Here is a 22,493-nt window from a genome sequence, read left to right as displayed (position 1 = left end):
CCAGGAAGAGCCTGGGGCTACCTTATTTCCTGTTGATTCAGGCTTCCAGCCTGTCTTGAATTCTGCAGTTTCCACAGCCTTCAAATAGCAACAGTCAGTTTTTCTTAATTACCACAAAATACCATGACTGTCACAAATAAGATGTACATTAAACTTTCTAGGTAAGTTGTGCATTGTCTATCCTTGCAATTCACAGCAAACTCATTGCTTCAGCCAAATGGTTAACAGAAGAAATCAAATGTCTTGAGTTTCCAGGAAGTCCAGTCAATAAGCCATCAAAACGTGGTATGTTTGGGATTTCCCTGGCAGTTCAGTGTTTAAGACTCTGCACTTCGAAGCAGGGCACATGGGTTCAATCCCTGGTACAGGGACCTAAGAGATCACATCCCACATGGTGCAGTCAAATAAATATATAAAATATTAAAAACAAACAAACAGAAAACAATATGTTTTATGATCATGCCATGCTGCTTTCAGAAAACCTTCCAGAATAGAAGATAATAAGAGTTAGAAGCCCTTGCAGGTTGCACTGCAGTCTGGTGAGCATATTTATGGGATAGAAAAGAAACGCTATAGAAAAAAGACAAATTCAGCTTTAGATATATGTACAGCACAGTTATAACATGAACAATAGTAGTTAATGCCTTGAGTCCTGCAATTAAATGGTGTTCTGTTGAAACTGTGACATGAAGAAGCTTTTGAGATAAGAAAATTGCAAAGAGGCCAGGAATAAAGAAAAGAAACAAAAATTAACCTTTTCAACTGGAAAGCTACTACTCTCTTTAAAAGAGAAGGCATACTGGGCATACCTATAAAATTGAATTTGCACTTTGGTCAGGCCACATAAAAACTATAAAGACATATACCATGCAACCATAAAAATTATGGGAATAAGTGAGGACAACATTTCTCCAGAGAGCAGGACATATTTTTCTAATTTTTAAAGGAAAAATAATTTGAAACATTGCTATTTTTAATGGGGTTATGAGAAAGTAAAAACCCTTGACTTAAGACTACTGGACTCACGACATGTTACAATGTGCTGCTGCAATTTATATTCTCATAAACATTGAAGTTCAATTTCAATATGTCATGAAAAATGCTTCAGTCTGGTATGAAACTGTAAAAATTCTCTTGCTAGGGTATTTAATGAAGGTACCCTCAACCAAATTATAAGATCACTTTGGTGCAGATTCATTTCGAAATTTGAACCACAATTCATTAGGTCATGCCCTGGAAAGGTTTTCTCCAGAGCAAAATAAATGTCATGGAAGTAGGAAATTAGAGTAACTTAATACTACAAAGAAGTAGGTCACTTTGAGGCAAGATAAACTAGTGTATGTCAAATATAGGAAGTATGGCTATCATTAATATTCATCTTATGGACATTCAAAGTCATGAGGTAGATAAGGATCAAAAGTGGAACTAAGGAATTCTCTGGGTAAAATGCCTTTAAAATAATAATCAATGCAACTTAAAAAAGATTTCTCCCCCTAAAAGGGTTATCAGTCTATCAAGCCTTCCCTGTCTTCAGTCTTCTGAATTCGCAAAGGAAAAATCTAGTTTAGATGACTTAGTCTATTAAGCCAGAAGTAGAATTAATGATATTCTGTTTAATAAAAAATATAAATAGTAGAGATTATTATATTTGCTATATAATTGTGAAAGTTAATTTTGACTCTTGGACTTTGCTTCTAATATTAAATGGCTTTTACTGACTAGTTATCAGGCATTTATAGCAACACATGTAAAACTGTGGGAAAAACAGCTGTATCATCTCTACCCACTCAATCTTCATGTATATGCTTGTTATACTCTCTACAAAGAAAACTCATGAGGAGCTGTCCAATGTCTACTTTATGGTATAAGCTATACTGCATACTCCCCTCTGCAAGAAGCATCTGGGGAGTACTTAATAAATCTTAATTGCTAAAATGATTGAATCATTAATCAACATTTGAAAATTGAGGAAATTAGCAATATTCTGCTAATAGCTTAGGGGATCCTAGCAAATACTGTCTAGAAACTTAACCACTGTTTTTAGAGACTGATTACAGGACTCAGGTTCCCAGGATTACTAGGATCAAACTATTTAAAGAAGCTGACAAAATATATTTTTCCTGTATACCCATATTTTTCCTTTGTTCACTCTTTCTTTTCTGGGACACTAAATTCCCTATCATTGATAAAATTCCATGAATTGATTATTGCATTTGCCAGTTACATCAGTACCATGAACTGACTGCTATTATTAACCACATTTCAAAGACGATTAAAATTAGGTTTAGAGAAGTTGACATCCCCCAAGTTAACACAGCTGGTAAATGGTTGAGCTCGAAATCAAGGACTCTAAAGCAAAATATCTGAACCACAAGATCTGGCAGATATATCTGTAAGCATCAGATAATCAGAAGGACATGGGATGCATTGTTCTGTGGCCGATGACCTCACTAGTTCCCACATCAAATACTAAGAAAGGAATAAAACATGTTATTTGATTATTATGACTTAAAAGCAATGATTTAAATGTGAGAAATGAGATTCGAAACAGTGAAAATATGGAGAACATTTGCAATGACAGGTTCTACTTCCTGCGTGACCCTAGCTCTCAAATTACCAGGCCCAGTTGAGCAAAGGACAGTTTGAGAATGGTGAAATGCATGATATGATGTTTTGCACTATGAACCTCACCCTCTCCCAAAAATGGGGGAGGCAAGGAACTAGGGAATGAGAAAAAGCAAGAACAGTGTTTGGATACTCACTTTCTTAACCCCACGATCTCCTACTTTTGGCGGCAGGGGTGTGTGAGATCACAATTAGACAGAAAATGGAACCCTAAGTTTCCCATTACGTCCAAGTAGAAGACTCAGAATGTGTAACAGGGAAAGCAGTTGGCTCTGCCAAGAGATCTCCCAGGCCGTATGCAGACAACCTTGTATTCTGGCCACAGTACATTTTGCAAGTCAGGAAGGAGATAGTGAGGAAGAAAAATTCCTCTTACCCAGAAAGTACACGAAGTCCAGATGGGTGACTGTCCTCATCTAACATGTCACCTTGAGTCAGCATTATGTCCCCTGTGCATGGGTGCTCAGCTTTGTCCAACTCTTTGTGACCCCATGGACAGCAGCCTACCAAACTCTTCTGTCCATGGAATTTTTCAGGCAAGAATACTAGAGTGAGTTGTCATTTCCTCCTCCAAGGGATATTCTCCACCCAGGGACTGAACCCCTGTCTCCTGAGTCTCCTGCATTGGCAGGTGGATTCTTTACCATCGAGCCACCAGGAAAGTACATTATGCCCCTTATCTAGAGACTAAAGAGTTAATCACTATGCCAGCAATAGACATCAACTCATACAGAGGCTCCTTTCTTATTATTAACTCCTGCCCATCATATATGTAAGGCCCTCTTTCTCTGACCTGTGGTCTCTTGGGGCCAGAAAAGATAGTAGGTAGAAAAAGCCAGATGGTATTTGTAAACTTGACTATGAAGTAAACCTTTACTTTTGAAGAAATCACTGGATTGGGCTAATTGTATTTTTGGTCTTTAGACTCAGTTTTTCTGCCATCAGTGAAAAGACAGGCTTGGAGTTGAAACAGTAACAAAAGTCACAAACAAATGTCATCATTTGATTACTATGGAATTCTATTTTTGCACAAGGGACTATGAAGCTTATATGTTAAAAATAAAGAAATAAATTTCATATTACTAATTCTTTTCTCTCATATTATTTTATGATATAAAAGTGTCTTTTAGAATACAGATTTAGGACTCAATATTCTGACAAGATATGTATAAAAGAAATCTGGGGATCGATTACATTATGAAACAACAACTTAACATATACTATAAAATGTTTGAGGAGAATCTAATTAAGGAATTATTTACAATTACCTATATTTTTATGTATTCTGTAAAAGTTGGTAAATGTAAAATGACTTCTTTGAGAATACAGAAAATAAAAACTCAAGTAGCATTTAAAAGACTCCTTTAACTATAATTATTAATGCTTGTGAATGGCCAATTTTGAATTAAAATTATTTAATGTGGATAATAATCACTCTTTGACTCATATAAAAGACAATATTTTATTAAAGTCTTGGTGCTCATGTTCAAGAATAAATTATGAGCATTTTTTTTTAAACTAGAGAGCTGTTTGTTCCCTGTATCATGAAAGTAGAGTGAAACAGAAGCTGAGGTTTCCTGGGTTTGTGCCAACTTGCTAAACTTACACTTAGCTTTAGGTTACTCAAAGCAGAGCCACATTTTAATTCTAGTTGATCACTGTATGGTAGGAATAGATGTAGAACTGAAATAAAACAAGGATATAAAAATGTATGGAAAATCTTAAAATAGCAAAATCAGAGTCACATATATGTAAAAATAATGGAGCAGAAAAAAATCCTTGCAATGAAACTCCTAGAATTAACTGTTAATGACCATCAAGGATTCTCAAATGAAAACTCTCAGTCAAGAAACCAAAAGCGGCCTCATGGTCTGTAGGCATCCATCTCAATGCTAAACGTCAAGGAGAGAGAGGCAAAGTGGAAATGTAGCAGTAACAGAAGAAAAGACTGTTGATGTTTTAGTTTTACAAAATAATTCCTTAAGGTTGGACATTTCTTGATGTCCCATAAGAGTGTCAGCCCATTCTTTAATAGGCTCAAATCTTTCAGGGCTGCTAAGGACATGTTAAGCCTGTATCTGTAAAGATTACATCATAAAAAGAGAGGAAATGAGGAAATGTGTATTGATAATGTCCACTATAACATTTCCATAGATACTTATATTTAAGGTGTAATGCTTGGGTGAAAAGACTGGGTTGAGAGGGATGACAAAAGGACAGGTAAGCTAGAACTTCCTTATAGGAGAGGTCCAAGAACCAACATCATAAGCATCTCTTGGGACTTTCTTTGGAAGGGTAAAACCTCAGGTGCCACCTACACATCCTAACTAGAACATGCGATCTCTGGTGATTCATGATTCACACATACTTTAATGTCTGAAAGGCAAGGAGCAGGAAGATGCCTACCTTCCTTCAACCTCATCTGCCATGCCTCTTTTAACAGGTTTTTTTTTTTTTTTCCTTGGCCCTATTTATTTATTTATTTTTCACTTTTTGGCTGTGAGGCATGTGTGATCTCAGTTCCCCGATCATGGGTTGAACCTGTGAACTCTGTGATGGAAGCATGAAGTCTTAACCACTGAACCAGCAGGGCAGTCCCTGCCATGCCCCTTTACTTTAAAGGCCTTACAAGTAAAATAAAGTAAAAAGAAAAAGAAAAAAAAAAAAGGGGGGGGGGGGAAAAATAAAAGAAGTTGCACTGATGGCTATACTACAAGAGTTAAAAAAATAATGACAAAACGAACCCAGTAAGAAAAAAAATAGTACTGATATTTTTGAAGCCTTGTATGTGACATCTCCAAATTGTACTACTTGTAAAATTCGGATGGTTTTCCTGATGTATAGGTATTCCTAAACAATATATTATTTCATTTTGCCTGCTTTGGAAATTTAGGTAAATAAAATCATATTGTATGTAAAAAAAATAAAAATAAAATAAAATAAAAAATAAAGGCCTTACAACCCATTACAACTTAGTTGAAACAAGTCCCTCTTGACCAAAATTGGTCAGAAAAGTACAATTTATAAATGGAAAACCCAGTAACTTTTCAAGTGGTCTTTGATAATTTGCTAAGGTATTAAAGAAGAAAGCATATGACCCAGAGGGTCTTGGAGATATTTCCAACATCCAACATATGTGTGCGTGTATGTGTGCATATTTATTCATAATCTGCTCTGACAAAATAATCTGACTTTGTTCCTTTATCCCTTAAGAACTTCAATTTTATGTCACTTCCAGTAAAATTATTTGAGAATGAAAACCAAAAGATAACAATTTTTTCTCAAATATTCACCTTGCTCTCTAAAAATTAGGGAACCATTGGGAACCCGTTGGTACAGTGTAGTTCTGCTTTTCTTACTACCTTAGGAAGCAGTGACAACTTGGACCCTTAGACCTGGAAAAAAGGAAACTGCACTTATCTCAGCAGTATGACACTACCCTAAGATATGTCTAAAAACTTAACATCTCCAAGTACAAACTTGGAGTTCACTCTCCTGTGACTATAAATCTATTTTATAAAATGTATCATAAAGGGTAATTTAATAATATTGGAAGGATCTTACTATTTAGGATTTATATATTTGAAAATCTGTTACTCCCTGTAAATCCTTTCCATCAGTAAATTCAAGAGTCACAGCTTCTAGGTAATTGCTCAGTTATAAAGATTTGAGGGAGCCAAAGGGATAGTGAAAATAGTATTAAACCTGGCCAGAATACGCTAAGCATAAATCCCAGCTTTACCAACCGTGAGATATAACAACTAACATTGAGCTTCAGCATCTTCATCTGTAAAATGGGAATATAAATATCTTCTTCATACATGTGCAATTATAATTAAGAAAGTGACACATAAACTGTAAAATATAGTCAGGGAGACAGGAGGTATTTAAATAAATGCTACTTTTGTTCCTTCATTACCCTATAAGTGGATTAAACAAAAAAGAAAAAGAAAAAGACCTTTTCATCACAGCCCATGGATGCTGGGAATAAGTTAAATTTGTTTTCAGCATCTCAATACTTCCTCTCAGGTGTCAAATATCCTTGTGTGCTTTCAAGCTTCTAGTTCTGGGAGAACGCTGAATAAATCCATTCATACAAAATGCTTCTAACAGAATAATTAATTCAATACTTTCCTTTCACAACTCTATAGACATAGCTCTACTGAGTTTTAGTATTTTAAATTCCTTTGATATTTTCCTTTGATGATAATCAATCTGCTTTTTTTTTTTTTAATGCTCTCATCTGGAAACATCCAGTACTTTTTCCTTTTCCATTTTATTTGAAGTACTAAAAATGTCAACACATGTAGTCAATGTTCTAATATGTGAGGCCTTCAACATCTGTGACCACTCTTCCTGGAAACATATTTAGTAATTAGCCAAAATGTGGATCCTGTCTTCGCAAACAAGGCAAAAGCCAGAAATTCCCTCATCTTCCAGCTTTCTTCCAGTCAAATTATCAGTACAAAACTCAAGTTCCATCAATCAGATGCAACCTCATGAGAGTCAAACTCAGAAGTAAACATAAATGGGCTGGGGGTGGGGGGGTGGGGGGAGGGCAGCTGCACCCAGGAGAATCATCTCATGAATGTGGTACTTGCTCTTCCGGGTTCCTTGTGGGTGATGATGACAGAGCTCTGGATTCTAAAAATCTGCTGTGCTGCAAGGAAAGTTAGGTGGTAGAAATTATTTCTGGTTATGCAGAGTACTCTCAATCCTGTCAGAAGAGCCTGTGGACTATAGCATTCTCTACAATAAATCCTGTTTCTGTTTAAACTGGCAAGAGTGGATTCTTTAGTGAGCAACTAAAAACAGTGACTCAAAAAAGAAGATAAGTTTAGGAGTAGATCTCTTTTCATTAATTTGACTTTTAATATGATGATTAAAGACCTTCATCCTATCTTGGAAATATTCTCTATCTGTTGATAATTGTTTATCTGCTCTAGGTTCTCCTTCAAAAATTTTCTATTTACATTAACATCTATATAACAAATACAATTATATGTGTATATATGACATATATGGGCTTCTTTGGTCCCTCAGATGATAAAATATCTGCCTGCAATGCAGAAGCCCCAGGTTCAGTGCCTGGGGTGGAAATATCCCCTGGAGAAAGGAATGGTTATCCACTCTGGTATTTTTGACTGGAGAATTCTGTGAACCAAGGACCTGAGGGGCTACAATCTATGGAGTTGCAAAGAGTTGGACACAACTGAGAGACTAGCACTTCACTTTTCATTTTTGTGCCTCATATAATAGCATATAATTATATACACATATTTATATATACAGACAAATGTATCACATGTTACATGTGTACATGTACATGTATACATATTACATGTATATAGGTAGTATATAAACACTACCTATATACTATACATGTATATATAACTATATGTACACAGTTGTATGCTATATGTAATTACACAAATATATATATATATGTATATAACTACTGTATATATATCATTCTCATTCTATCCTCCAATCTTTTATCCTTTCAGTCATCATTTTCATATCTTTAGCGTTTTTCATTAAGTTCTGGGAAAATTTCTATTTAAATTATCTATCTATGAATTTTACATTGCCTCCACTGTAGTTATAAATTCAGAGATCCTATTAATCGCTGAGTAAATTTTTCTGATGTTATATGACCCCTCTTTTCAATGTCCTATTTTATTTTCACAGATACATTCATTTCGGACAGGTTAGATTACACTTCAATAATAGACACATCTTAAATCTCAGTGAAGGGACAAAATTTATTTTTCACTCATTCAACCTATCTAATGCAGGTGAGAAGGGAGGTTTGTCTCCCATTGATTATTTCAGGATGTACTTCCACTGACTCCTACATAGGCTTCAAAGTAACACACATCACATTCACACACTGAGTGACCCAGAAAGACCCAGGGAGGCCTTCAACTGGGAGAAGTCAGCAAAGTGCAGTCCCGTTATGTTTCTTGAAGTCAGAAGGCCAAATATATTTGGTGAGCAGCATTAATACTTCCACACCACGTAGCGCTCTTGTGAATCATCTTGACAATAGAAATTGGAGGTGGTGGTTGAGTTGCTAACCTATGTCCAACTCTTGCAACCCCATGGACTGTAGCCTGCCAGGCTCCTCTGTCCATGGGATTCTCCAGGCAAGAATACTGGAGTGGGTTAATTAGAAATGTTCTAATTCCATACAAAAAGATCTTCATCTATTATTGAGAATTAAAATGAGTCTGTTAGAAATTTTGCAAATTTCTAGCCTCTTGAAGGTCTGAATAAGATAAAGATTTTCCCCTTAATAGGCTCTTCCAATCTAGTTTCTTCTGGGGGAATAATTTTTTTTTTCTTCCTCTTTTCCTTTTTGGCTTTTGTGATGAGCAGCTTTTTGTCTATTAATAGATTCCTTGGGTCAACTTACTGGGAGTTAGCCTAGGAAAGGGAAGTTAAATGAGGATGCTTCAAATCATGTCTTGAACTCTAACATTTCTTAAATTGCTGATTTTGGATCTTAGGTCAACCATTAATTCAAGACAGCCAGGGAGACTTCTGCCCTTTCCCTCACATTGAACTCATCACCAAACCTTGCCAATTCTGTCTCCTAAATATCTTATGAAAGAACAGCGTTCTTGAGGAAAAATTAACATCAAACTCAATTTACCAAAATGTGGCATCACCAAGGGAAATATTAGACGCAACATTGAATAAGCAAAATCTTGACAGCTAACCATTTTGATAAGACTGCATTCAAGGGAAAACCAATAGCCTTTCTTATTATTTTTCCAAAAACCCCTAAATGTTCTTGATTAATAAGGGAAGAGGCTGGTGTTCAGCTTGTACAGTAAGCATTCAAGAAATACTTGAATTTGACAGAGCTGAAAAAATAAGCAAACACATTCACAGGCGCTGCCACCAAGTTGACTAGGATATGGGCAGGCTGTGGTGGTCATACTCAATCACGATAGGAAGGCACTGACTGAATGCAACTTGATAAGCAATGCATATTGCAGAAAGCTAGAGGGAAGGTTTTGAAAAATAAACCCTAAGAATTTTCCCGCTGCCAATGTATAACAAAACTTTCCACTGGTTTCTAGCACTACAATAACTAAGGAAAAATTACAAGTGATATATTTAACAAGGACCTTTTTTGTAATTGTTCTTATAACGAACATTGGTAGACCTTGAATTTCAGATTTAATATGTAACAAAATGCCTTGTTGATGAAAGTATCTATCATGATTAAGATGAATTAGCATCTAGAAACTTGTGCATGCACATTCTTGTAAATGGTTTATTGTGATTAAAAGCATAGTGTTTTATTCATGAAGAACGAAAAGTCCCCTTCCCATCACAGCACCTGACCTTGTCATGCATATTAAACTTGTCTTTTAAAAAAATTATCTTTCCACTGAAGGTTCTTGCAAACTGGTTACAATATATTTTTAAAATATACCAATAGTTTATTGAATCCTGATTTCTCTTTGAAAGTATCTGCTTTAGGAATGTTAAGCATTAATGTGAAATGAGAGTATTCAACTGAAACCTCACAGTATTCTTTTTCCTCTCAGACTTTGAATTTCTTATTAAAAATTTATTAAAAGCCAAGGAGTAAATCACTAAGATATAGTTACATTAATAATCTCAAATTATAAATAAAATCTCAAAGTACTTTAAAAAACTTGCTTTAAATATTGGTTCCTGGTGTGTACGTGATTATAAAAGGAGAGGATGCTTGTGGTGATGCAAATTGTCTGTATTTTGACTGGAATGATGGATACACAAACTGATATGTGTAATGAAAGTGCACAAAACTAAATACATACAGATACACACAATGGTATAAGTAAAATTGGGGAAACCAGTAGATTAGTATCAATGTCAAAATACTGGTTTTGATACTGTATGGTAGTTCTACGAGATATCACCATTGGGGAAAGTAGATAAATGTATAGGGATTGCTCTGTGTTGTTTCTTAACTGCATGCAAATCTACAATCATCTCAAAAAATTTTTATTTTTAAATGTTCCTCTATTTTTCTCAAAAGTCCATGTTTTAAAATCATCCAAATGTGGACCAATTGTCTGTTATTCTTCTTCCCAGGTAAGAGTGATCTACGTAATCAGAAACTTCCCAGAAGCCAGGCTCTGAGCCACAGTGGCAATGTTACCTAAGGAAGCATCTGCATGGAGACTTTTGGAGTGGATTTCAAGGAACCGCATGTGAGAAGGGGTGTACATATGGCTAACAGAATAAATAATGCTCTTTGAAAAACTGTATAAATCATTCGAGTTTCTTAAAAACATCCTCCTTTAATGCATTCACTTTCATTTTATATTGACACAAAAAAACTGTTCATATGCCTATTAATTGTTTAGAATTATTGTAATTAGTCTTCAAAAGAATATTTCTGAGAAGAGATGCATAAATAGGTCTAAAAACATACTACTTCAACACATAACAACAGTGTTAATTATAGGGTCATTTGAGAATTTGATAGGCCTTCAATATATTTATATTTGATAACCCTCTCTATATCAAGCGTAATAATGTATTCATGTGCCACACTCAAAATAATTAATAAAAAAATACAAATACTGAGATGCAGTTGACTAACTGACACAATGTTCTATCTTGGAGACATTTAATTAGACAATTATTCATTTCAATTTTGCAGTTTTCCTTTTGTATTTTATGGATAATAATTTTTTTAATGGAAGAGTCTCAATTTTCAGAGAATTCTAAACTCTCATATACCCTATATACTGGGCACATAAATCATACTGAATTAAATAGACCCAACTGATTTTAACATGGTTAAGCAGCATAATTCATTTTGGAATGTAGTGTAAGGTGGTACTTACAAAACGGGGAATTAGTATAACTGAATAAATAATATTAATTTAATAGGTTTAAAGCTATAGTGTAGTCTTCTCAGGCACAGTAGCAGAAACTAACCTGAGCATGTGGGCGGCATTGAAGACAACATCAAACTCTGTGCTGTCCAGCTCAGCTGCTTTTTTTGCCATCTCAGCTGCTTCTATGAGGCGGGCTTCTTCCAGAAGAAACTGACCTGCAAAGCATGAAGTCAAGTGAGCAGAAACCTAGAAAATAATAATCCTGTGAAACAACTAAAGCTGCTATAGAGAAAAATCTAAGAAGTGTGGTAAAGGTGACACAGAGCTAAGATTTATGGGTGCCGCACATCTACATGCTGATTATTCAGGCATATTTTATATGCCTTTCCCTTAACTGCAGAATACTGCAGTGTCCCAAACCTGTTACATTAACACATTTTTTTTTCTTAAAAATCCTCCATAGATTATTGAAGCAAGAAATAAAATGACAAAAATTAAAGGTATGTTACAAATATGTAAAAAAATATATATATATTTTTAAGTATAACAAAACAAAAAAATTTCTGGAGAGATTTTAGTTTTCTGATGGTCAAAGTGGGGATTAAAGCACTATGTTAGTTGTGCTAAATCTATAGCTCAGGTGCAAAATATTTCAGTAAGCCACTTATCAACTGGTTTAAACATTAGTTGTTTCACCTATGTAAGTCACTATAATCATTATGTTGTATCAATAGTGTAAAATTTAATTATTAGCTATAAACCTCTGAGACTCTAAGGTGAGAGTTGCTTTGTAGGAAAAAAAGATATATGACAATAAGTTGAGTTGATTTTCATTATTGGTGCTTTGAAGCAGCTTTTGTCTCTGATGCGTATGCACAGTGCTACCCATATTAAGATACATTTATTTCCTCATCTAAGTAACACTAAAATTATTGAATAGAAAGAAAGGTTGGCTTAGGATTATCTTATAGATTGACTACTAAACATGCAAGAATATTCACAAATTCAGATTTTTGAGATTACTTTCAGGTCATCTCTGCAAGGTTAAAATTATTGCAGATAGAGCCACACAATTCTTCAAAACACTCTCTCAAGAACTGTTGTATGATGCTACCCCCAAAATCATATTGTAAAGGTAAAGAAATTGAAAAAAATTGGGAGCAGTTTTAAGGCTGTAGATACGCATAGAGAGAACAGGCTGCTTTCTATAGGTAAGGATTTACTAGCAGCAAAAGTAATGATGGTAAACCTTATCTGATACAGCTAATCAAATGAAAATCAAATCAAGGGAGGACAGAGGTATACAGAAACCACCCAGGCAATTGACAGGCTTATAGAGTTGTTTAATTTTATTATTTTTGTTTGTTTTGAGATTCCTGTTTTCTTACAGTTCAAGACTTTAACACTATGAAATATTGCTGGAAAAATGATTCACACATCCTAAGGCATACAAAGAAATGGAAAAACTTTAAAAATGGTAAATCCTTTGTTTACTACTTATCTAGTAAATATTACAACTTATCTTCTGACATAAAAGGCAGTTCTTAAAATACACGGGAAACTTTCTACTTTAAGGTTTTATAATCAAACACAGCAACTTCTTGTACTTAAGTGCGGCTTCTAAACTTCAACTGGTAAAGAGTGGTGAGTAAAGCCAGGCCTAGGCTTTTAATCCTACTTTTTGACAGGAGTTGGAGGTCCTTTAGTTGTTCCTACAAAACGTTTTATATCACTTTCTTAGTTTTTCATATAACATTTGGCACCTTTCTCATCTCCCAAAACAAACATAATTTTGGGATCAGAAAATGATTAAGAAAACAGAGTTGTAAGTAGTTATGTTGATACATAGAAAAATGTATTACTTAAGGAATTCATGTAGACAGTAACTCTACAGACCTGTTGAAATGAGATTCAATTTAAAGTATATGAGGTTTTAATAAAGTAGGACAATAAATAGACAATCTGCAGCATACTGAATATTAATATCTCTGCACATATGCCTTGGTACAGGATACCAGGCTAAACTCATTTTTCAGTTAGTTATGCTTCTTACAGATTAAAAATTAGAACATAATATTAATTGCTACCTATCTTCAAGGCCTATTTACCTAACTAAATGTATTAATAAATATACTAATTACTTATGTGACATTTAAACAAAGGATAATATAGGAATTTATTAATTATTCTTTTTCCTTTCCCAGTTATTAATTCTGAAAATGTATTCTGTATTAATAGAAGGGAAATGCAACAATTAATGGAATAATGAAGGTTATTATTCCAGATGGTAAAAGGAAAAGGAGATGTATTAGTTCTGGGGGAAAAAAACGAAATCTATACTGTCCATGCAGAAACAGAGGGACAAAAGTGACAATAAGTCTAGGTGATGAAGATAATGATACTCAATGGCCTAAAAGGACAGTTGATATGCAATGACCAGGGCAAGCCTTTCAGGTTCTACTAATGTTGAACATATCTCTGATGTTCATCAACAACAAAAAAAGAGTAACTAACTAGTTGTGTAAAATCAAATAGGCAATTTTAAAATATTTAAAAACATTTCCTTACAATTTAGGTAAGCTTTGTTACAGAGCACAGACTTTGTAGCAGCTTTCAATACCCAAAAACTACATGAAACACATAATTTTTAGTATTGTAAATGGTGACCAAAAAAAAAAAAAATTCCTATATGATAATTTTCTAACAGGAGGATTCATTCATCATATTAACATGCAGAAAAACAATAATACAACATATGAGTCAAGTATCTGCCTAATTCCCTCCATTCTGTTCACAATAACTCATAGATCTCAGTAGTCCAGTTAGTGTTCTCCTATGATAAAGCTATAAAACATCAGGCAATGTGAATCATGTGGTGTTTTTCAGTGAATTTGAAAATCTGAACCAAGGTCAAAAATATTGATACATTATTATTATACTGTGTTATACAGTAATCAATTGTTTGAAATAGAGCTCACAATTGATGGAAAATAGAGCAAAAACCATTTCAAATACACAGAACCAACATAAATAAAGAAATAAAGACATGTGAGGTTTCTTCTACATAATTATCCAAAGATCCTAAATTGATTTGTTATTGGGCAATAACAAAATTTGCTTTTACTCCTAAATGACTAACTTAATTGCTCCTCTTCTACTAGCTTCCTCAATTATTGCTCCCACCATACCCCGGCTGCATACTCTGAATTATCCTGCTTCCCTTAGTGTAATCTGCTGCTTCACATCCTTATTTGGCCCTCAACTCTTTAGCCTCTACGGTTTCTCTGCCTTGTCCTGCCCCAGTCTCCAGGCTGCCTGTCTTGCCCACCTAGCATAATAGGACATGTTTCACTTCCTAAACACTCCTTCCTTCCTAAATACTTCCTTCCTGAAACATTTCCTTTTTGGTGAAGCCTTCTTTGACCACTTTCCAGTAGTGTTAGAATTGCTTACTCTTTAAGTTCACTGTACTATAATTTACCAGTCTAAACTAGAGCATTTACAAGAGTAAAAGAGAATGGTATTGTTAATTGTACTGGAACAGGGGCGATAAACCAGAATTTTTCCACCATGACTGCCCCACTTACAGCATATGTGACAGGGGGGCGATCTCAACCCTCTTGTCTTCATTACTATTGGGAGGTGAACTGTTTTACACAATAAAGCACTGAATCAGTGTTAGGAGAAGAGATCAATACCAGCAAGTGAGCTAGAAGTACTCTTCACTGAAGAATACAAAGGTTGACCATCGAGCCCACCAAGACTGAGCCAGATCCTGAAGCTTGGTGAGTTCGATCTCCTACTGACACTCTGAGATTGAGGCTTTCCTGGTGGCTCAGATGGTAAAGAATCTGCCTGCAGTGCGGGAGACCCAGGATCAATCCCTGGGTTGGGAAGATCCTCTGGAGAAGGGAATGCTACCCACTCCAGTATTTTTGCCTGGAGAATCCCATGGACAGAGGAGCCTGGTGGGCTACAGTCCATGGACTCTCAAAGAGTCTGACACAACTAAATGACTAACACTTTCACTTTCATTTTGAGACAAGATTGAGTGAGGACACTGCAGGGAGTGAAGGGTGCTAGAAAGGAAAGGAAGAAAACTTGAGGAGGGCAGGCTCTCTGAGGAGTCCATCCACACTGGTAGATCTGTAAGACCGGAAAGAGTGCCTTTCTCTGTGGTTCTCCAGTTTTAGGACGTATCACAATCACTTTGAGGACCTGATAAAACAGAAAGCTAAGTCCTGTTCCTAAAATTTCAGATGCAGTGGGTCTAGGGCAGAGCCTATTATTTGCATTTTTAAGAAGTTCCTACAGAAAACTGATGCTGCCAGTACATGGCCCACAGCTTAACAGCCAGCTGTCTTATGGGAACAAGAAAATGAATGTTTTGCACCATACCCTGGACTCCTGTATGCGATTAGCTACCAGTAAGACTGAGCTCTTCTGGAAATCAACCACATGTGACATGCCCTCCTTCACATCACAGGCATAATGACCAGGTTCTACATACATGTACAGCTAGAAATACATATGTATATGAATAAGAAATACTAATACAAGTTTACTCTCTCAAACTCAAAATGAGATTTAAGAGTTCTATTCCTTACTAACAAGCTAGATCTCTGAGAAATCACTTCTCTTTCACATACAGTAGACAAACACATTCTTTGCATTTGATAATTGAGTAGAATTTCAAATAAAGAAACCACAAAAATTTAAGTAAAATACATTTTGTTCTCTGGGTGTACTGTGCTACCATACCTTATCATTATTTTTTTGGTTTGTAATTTGTCTTTCCCAAGTTAATTACAATCATCTTATTTCCTTGTATCCAATCAAAGGGAGAAAGAAAAAAAAAAAGATGAAGAGTTATAAAACAAAAAATACATTTGAGTGGGGAAAGGCAGAAGAGAAAAAGAGAATGATTTCTCTAGAGACCCAGATACAGAGCATAAGTAGCCTCACAGGGGAAAGGGGGAAAGCAGTTGAGAGTTTTGAATTCAACTATTTCAGCATTAGAGGTGCACTGCTTCTTCTCTGGACAACTGTCTCACTGAACAATTTAACTACTTTGTCGATTTTTACCAACATATCAATATGAGAAGCCTGTGAAGATCAATCTTTCATTAATTCCTGGATTTAAAAAGCTGTCTGAAAGGTAGAAACCCATAAAATTGTAAGCTGGCCTTAAGCTGTAGGTTCAAACACTGCTTTCCAGATGTTCTGCATTTCAACTCCCAAGATTAGTTGGGACTGTCATTTCTCACTAAAATATTGTGAAAAACTCAATCTTATGATCAATGCAACTAAATTAAGGAACTAAAACAATTAGTAGTAAGTGCTATGATAATCCAATTCTCTTGAGGAAAAATCACTTATACACAGCCTTTAAAAATAGTTAAAGGCAAATGAAAATCTTAAACTAGAACAGAGAATTTTTGTTAAAATAGTTCCCCTTAGAAAGGACATCAGGTTATCAAAATATATCTAGAACTGTCTTACCTCTGATACTACCCTGTCTCAAACCATCCTCTCCCCCTGGATAACAGCAGTAACTTCCTAATGGGTCTCTACACTTCCGCCCCTCATTCTACAGGCTACTCTCAACGTCAGGGATCCTGTCATTCTACAGTTGCCTCAGGGAAGTTGAAAGTCATTACACTGGACTATCCTGCCTGATATGACTAACACGGAGTTCTACCCTCAACCTTTACGTCAGTTCTCTGACCTCATATCCTTTGTTTTCTACTACTCTCCCTCTTGTTCACTGAATCTATATTAGGCTCCTGCTGTTCATCTAACACACCAGAGTAATAAAGACCCCTTCACCAGGGTCTTTTTCCATTCTCTCCGCCTAGAATGCTCTACCTCAGATATTACAGTGGCTCACTCTCTTAATTCCTGGCACACAGTGGGGATTTACTAAAGATATATTCAATGGCAGGACTGAATTAACCTAGTCATAGCTCTATGTGGCTAACTGCTTCATCCTCTTGCTCTTCCAGACCAAGTTAGAATCTAGCCAGCCCAGGTCATCAGGCACTTGCCTATTCATAGCCTCTCACCTCACAGTGATTTTACGCAAGGCTGCAGTGAATGGTCACATGTGCACAATACACAAGGGTGCCATTCACAATGATGTCTCTGTGAATGTGCCTCTTATACTTGAGCAACATGGTGGCCCTGACTTTAGACCTTTGAATTTCCCTTGAAATATAAGTGATCCAGACATCAATTATATTAATACCTTCAAAGATATTTAATTTCAGAAAAGTTCAAACTATGTAAGGTGTCTAAAATTTATTATATTCTATTGCACTGTGAGATAATTCCAACCATTTGTGAAAATAACAAGCTGAAGGTTAAAGTATCCAACCCAACATATGGGGATATGAAGATAAATGCATCATTTAATTTTGGAACAGTTTCCATCTAGCAGAGGAAAAGGAAGATTATGAAGATAGTTTAACTATAAAATGAATATAAATTTGAAAACGGAGATGTGCAAAGAACCACAAGCAAACTGCATCATTTCTGGATGGAGGTGAATTGCTTGGTGTTGTTCACCTTATAATCAAATTTAAATATACATAAAGGGCACAAGGTAAGTGTTCAGTTCAGTCACTCAGTTGTGTCCGACTCTCTGCGACCCCATGGACTGCAACACGCCAGGCCTCCATGTCCATCACCAACTCCCAGAGTTTACTCAAGCTCATGTCCATTGAGTCAGGGATGCCACACAACCATATCATCCTCTATCATCCCCTTCTCCTTCTGCTTTCAATCTTTCCTAGCATCAGGGTCTTTTCCAATGAGTCAGTTCTTTGCATTAGGTGACCAAAGTATTAGAGCTTCAGCTTCAACATCAGTCCTTCCAATGAACACTAAGGACTGATCTCCTTTAGGATGGGCTGGTTGGATCTCCTTACAGTCCAAGGGACTCTCAAGAGTCTTCTCCAACACCACAGTTCTAAAGCATCAATTCTATGGCACTCAGCTTTCTTTATAGTCCATACATGACTAATGAAAAAACCATAGCATTGACTAGATGGACCTTTGATGGCAAGGTAATGTCTCTGCTTTTTAATATGTTGCCTAGGTTTGTCATAACTTTTCTTCCAAGTAGTAAGTGTCTTTTAATTTCATGGCTGCAATCACCATCTGCAGTGATTTTGGAGCCCCCAAAAATATAGTCTGTCACTTTTTCCACTGTTTCCCTATCTATTTGCCATGAAGTGATGGGACCAGATGCCGTGATCCTAAGATCATCGTGACCATGATGACCAAACTCTGAAAGTTGAGTTTTAAGCCAACTTTTTCACTCTCCTCTTTCACTTTCATCAAGAGGCTCTTTCCTTAGTTCTTCTTCGCTTTCTGCCAAATAAGGGTGGTGTCATCTGCATATGAGGTTATTGATATTTCTCCTGGCAATCTTGATTCCAGCTTGTGCTTCTTCCAGCCCAGGGTTTCTCATGATGTACTCTGCATAGAAGTTAAATAAGCAGGGTGACAAAATACAGCCTTGACATACTCTTTTCCCTATTTGGAACCAGTCTGTTGTTCCACATCTAGTTCTAACTGTTGCTTCCTGACCTGCATACAGATTTCTCAAGAGGCAGGTCAGGTGGTCTGATATTCTCATCTCTTGAAGAATTTTCCAGTTTGTTGTGGTCCACACAGTCAAAAGTTTTGGCATAACCAATAAATCAGAAGTAGATGTTTTTCTGGAGCTCACTTGCTTTTCTGATGATCCAACGTATGTTGGCAATTTGATCTCTAGTTCCTCTGCCTTTTCTAAATTCAGCTTGAACATCTGGAAGTTTACGGTTCATGTACTGTTGAAGCCTAGCTTGGAGAATTTTGAGCATTACACACTACTAGTGTGTGAGATGAGTGCAACTGAGCGGTAGTTTGAGCATTCTTTGGCATTGCCTTTCTTTGGGATTGCAATGAAAATTGACCCTTTCCAGTCCTGTGGCCACTGCTGAGTTTTCCAAATTTGCTGGCATATTGAGTGCAGCACTTTCATAGCATCATCTTTTAGAATTTGAAATAGCTCCACTGTAATTCCATCACCTCCACTAGCTTTGTTCATAGTGATGCTTCCTAAGGCCCACTTAACTTCACATTTCAAGATGTCTGGCTCTAGGTGAGTGATCACACCATCATGATTATCTGGGTCAGGAAGATCATTTTTGTATAGTTTTTCTGTGTATTCATGTCACTTCTTCTTAATATCTTCTGCTTGCATTAGGTCCATACCATTTCTGTCCTTTATTGTCTATTACTAGCATCCAGAAGCAATTATCTATACCTGAGGGCTCTTCCCAAAGATTCAGATGACTGGAACAAGAATAAAAGGCACTACAGAAGTATTTGGGCTGACTGGTTTTGACTTGTAATAATGGCTATGACACCTAATTATAGCAAGAAGAGTCAGTGAAATTGATCAGAGGTGAGTGATCCCTTTCTGTGCTGTTTCTCACTGGGGAGGTGAGTAGTGAAGTTCTGTTAAGATGGGTGGGTAATATCCAAATGCACAAGATTTAGACTAGCTTTTGGAAAGAGATTCTACTGAAGAGAGGCTACTTGTTGACATGTGCTCATTATGCCTGGGAGAATTAAAATTAGAGAGGAGAATCCTTTCTGCTTCTCTGAAGTGAGGTTTGCTAAATTTCTGAGTGAGGTTTGCTCTCAGTCTTCACACCAATCTCTCTCTCCCTTCCCTTCTAGTTTTGCTGCCTCATGTTTTTGTGCTTTGGCAGTCTGAGTTAATAAAAGCTCCGGTTTACTGAGACAGACCCAGAGTGCTGTGCCACAGTTACTGGCTAAGAAAACAGGTGGGCCAAGAAAACAAGGAAAAGGACATCCAGGAGATCAATCTGGACAGTTCAGTTTGAGGCTGGAAGGCCCTGGATGTGTCCCTACATGACCAAGAGGCCAAGAATCTGGCCTGAATTGGACAGGTGGCACAAAAGGTGTCCAGGGCAAAGGAGATTAGCAGATTAGCAGGCCAGGGCTCTGAGCTCATCCAGAGAGGAGGCCAGGAAGGCCAGGACTGCTCTACTGCACTATTTCTCCTCTGACTCTCTTCAGAAGGGCTATGAAATCTAGGGAGTTATGAGGACTATCAGATGGAGAGTGGGAATTAGAGAGGGCAAAGAAGGAAAAGAGGGGGGCCCAGGGAGGAACCGAAGAGATCAGGAAAGGGGAGGAGTGGTATGGGGGCATAGAGTGGGGAAGCAACCCAATCCCATGAATAGATGTAAGTAATAAAGAGATTCAATAGAGATCAAGTATGCTCCATCAAGGACAAGACGACCATGATAAGACTTCAAACAGTCTGAGTTTCATCACCTAAAGATGAGGACAAAGCCATAACTAGATGAAGGGTACAACCTAATTAAAGACAGCAGGCAGTAGTCACATTTTGTTCTAGGATGTTGTGTGATCTGAGACAAGGGAGCTGTAAGGAAAGAGATGAGACAGATGCAGGACTCGAAGGCAGGCACGGAAGTCGCTACAGAAAGGAACACGCCTCTGAGACTAAGTTAAGGTGGGTGGTAATGAGACTGGAGAGAGGTGGTCAGGAAGCTTACATCCTCTGATTAAAAAGAGCTCAGTCTTTTCACTGTGCTCCACAAAATTCCTGAGGGCTTTTGGCAGATATGCACTTACAAATGCGTCCACAGGGGCACAGAGGAGTCAATGGCAGGATACACAAACTTTGGGAACAACTGTTTTACGTAGTCAGAGGCAGATTGCAGACAACCTCCCAGTACATTCAGTCACTGAATGAAATAGCTAAGACTGGAAAGACAGCCTCCCTCCCTCCTTCTCTCTCTCTCTCGTCCCCAACTCTTCTCTTGTTCCTAATTGCTTGTTACTTTTAATCCTTCTTCTTCTTACAAGCAATTATTCCCTTTCTCTCTGGTCTTTCTGACTGCATGATGACAGGTAAGGATTTCTTCTTTTTCTTAATTCCTACATCTTTATTCTATCTCCCTTTCCCCTAATTTCTGTCCCTCATTTTTATACTTTATTCAAAAATCGTTCTATACAATTCATTCATTCTCCAGGATATTAGTATGGTTTTCACTAAAATTTTAAAATCATTATAATTGGAAGTAATAGAAGATGGTGGAGGAATAGCATGGGAAGACCACTTTCTCCCTCACAAATTCCTCAAAAGAACATTTCAACACTGAGCAAACTCCACAAAACAACTTCTGTAGGCTGGCAGAGGACATCAGGCAACCAGAAAAGCAGACCATTGTCTTCAAAAACAAGTAGGAAAAAATATGAAAGACGAAAAAGGAGACAAAGGAGGTGGGGAGGGAGCTCCGTCCCAGGAAGGGAAGCCCGTCCCGGGAAGGGAATTTTAAGGAGAGGTTTCCAAACACCAAGAAACACTCTCCCTGCTGAGTCTGTGGCGAGCCTTGGAAACACAGAGGGCAACATAACAGGAAGGGAAAAATAAATAAATAATTAAAACCAACAGATTACAAGCCCAACAGTAACTCCCCCAGCGGAAAAGCAGCACAGACGCCTGCATCCGCCACAAGCAAGTGGGGGCAGGGCAGGGAAGCGCGGGAGGTGCGGGCTCCAGGGCTTTGTAAGAATCGGGCAGGAACGCCCCACGCACAACCAGAACGATCTAACTTGGGCTAGCAAACCAGACTGTGGGATAGCTACCGCACGAAAAGCTCGAACATAAGACACCGCCAGGACCGAGCACAGAACAAAGGATGGAACGGAAAAAGCCGGCTGCAGACCATCCCCCGCTGGGGACAGGCAGCCAGAGCCGTAAGGACTGGAAAGGGGCAATTGCAGACCCGGAGAGACTTTACTTACCAAACTTCAAACAGGCTTCTTTGCTAAGACTTCTGGGGGTGCTGGACAGTCACCATCTGCCTCACAAGGGGCGCCAGGGGTCCACCCAGAAAACTGAGCAGCAGAGGCAGAAAAGGCGACAAGTCGCAGTGATCGCGCTCGCCAAACTCCTGAGCTACTCGG

General features: G+C 37.2%; 1 protein-coding gene across 1 annotated transcript in view; it reads right to left on the bottom strand.

Annotated features, from left to right (window-relative positions):
• Positions 1–22,493, bottom strand: part of TMTC2 (transmembrane O-mannosyltransferase targeting cadherins 2) — a 429,922-nt gene that overhangs the window by 62,727 nt on the left and 344,702 nt on the right. The window contains exon 10 of the mRNA XM_052641014.1: positions 11,578–11,692. Coding sequence (XP_052496974.1) covers positions 11,578–11,692 — 115 coding nt within the window. The remainder of the gene's footprint in view (positions 1–11,577; positions 11,693–22,493) is intronic.

This window comes from Budorcas taxicolor, chromosome 5 (genome assembly GCF_023091745.1).
Source record: "Budorcas taxicolor isolate Tak-1 chromosome 5, Takin1.1, whole genome shotgun sequence".
Lineage (NCBI taxonomy): Eukaryota > Metazoa > Chordata > Mammalia > Artiodactyla > Bovidae > Budorcas > Budorcas taxicolor.
Note: the sequence above shows the minus strand (reverse complement) of the source record. Positions and strands in the feature narration are given on the sequence as shown.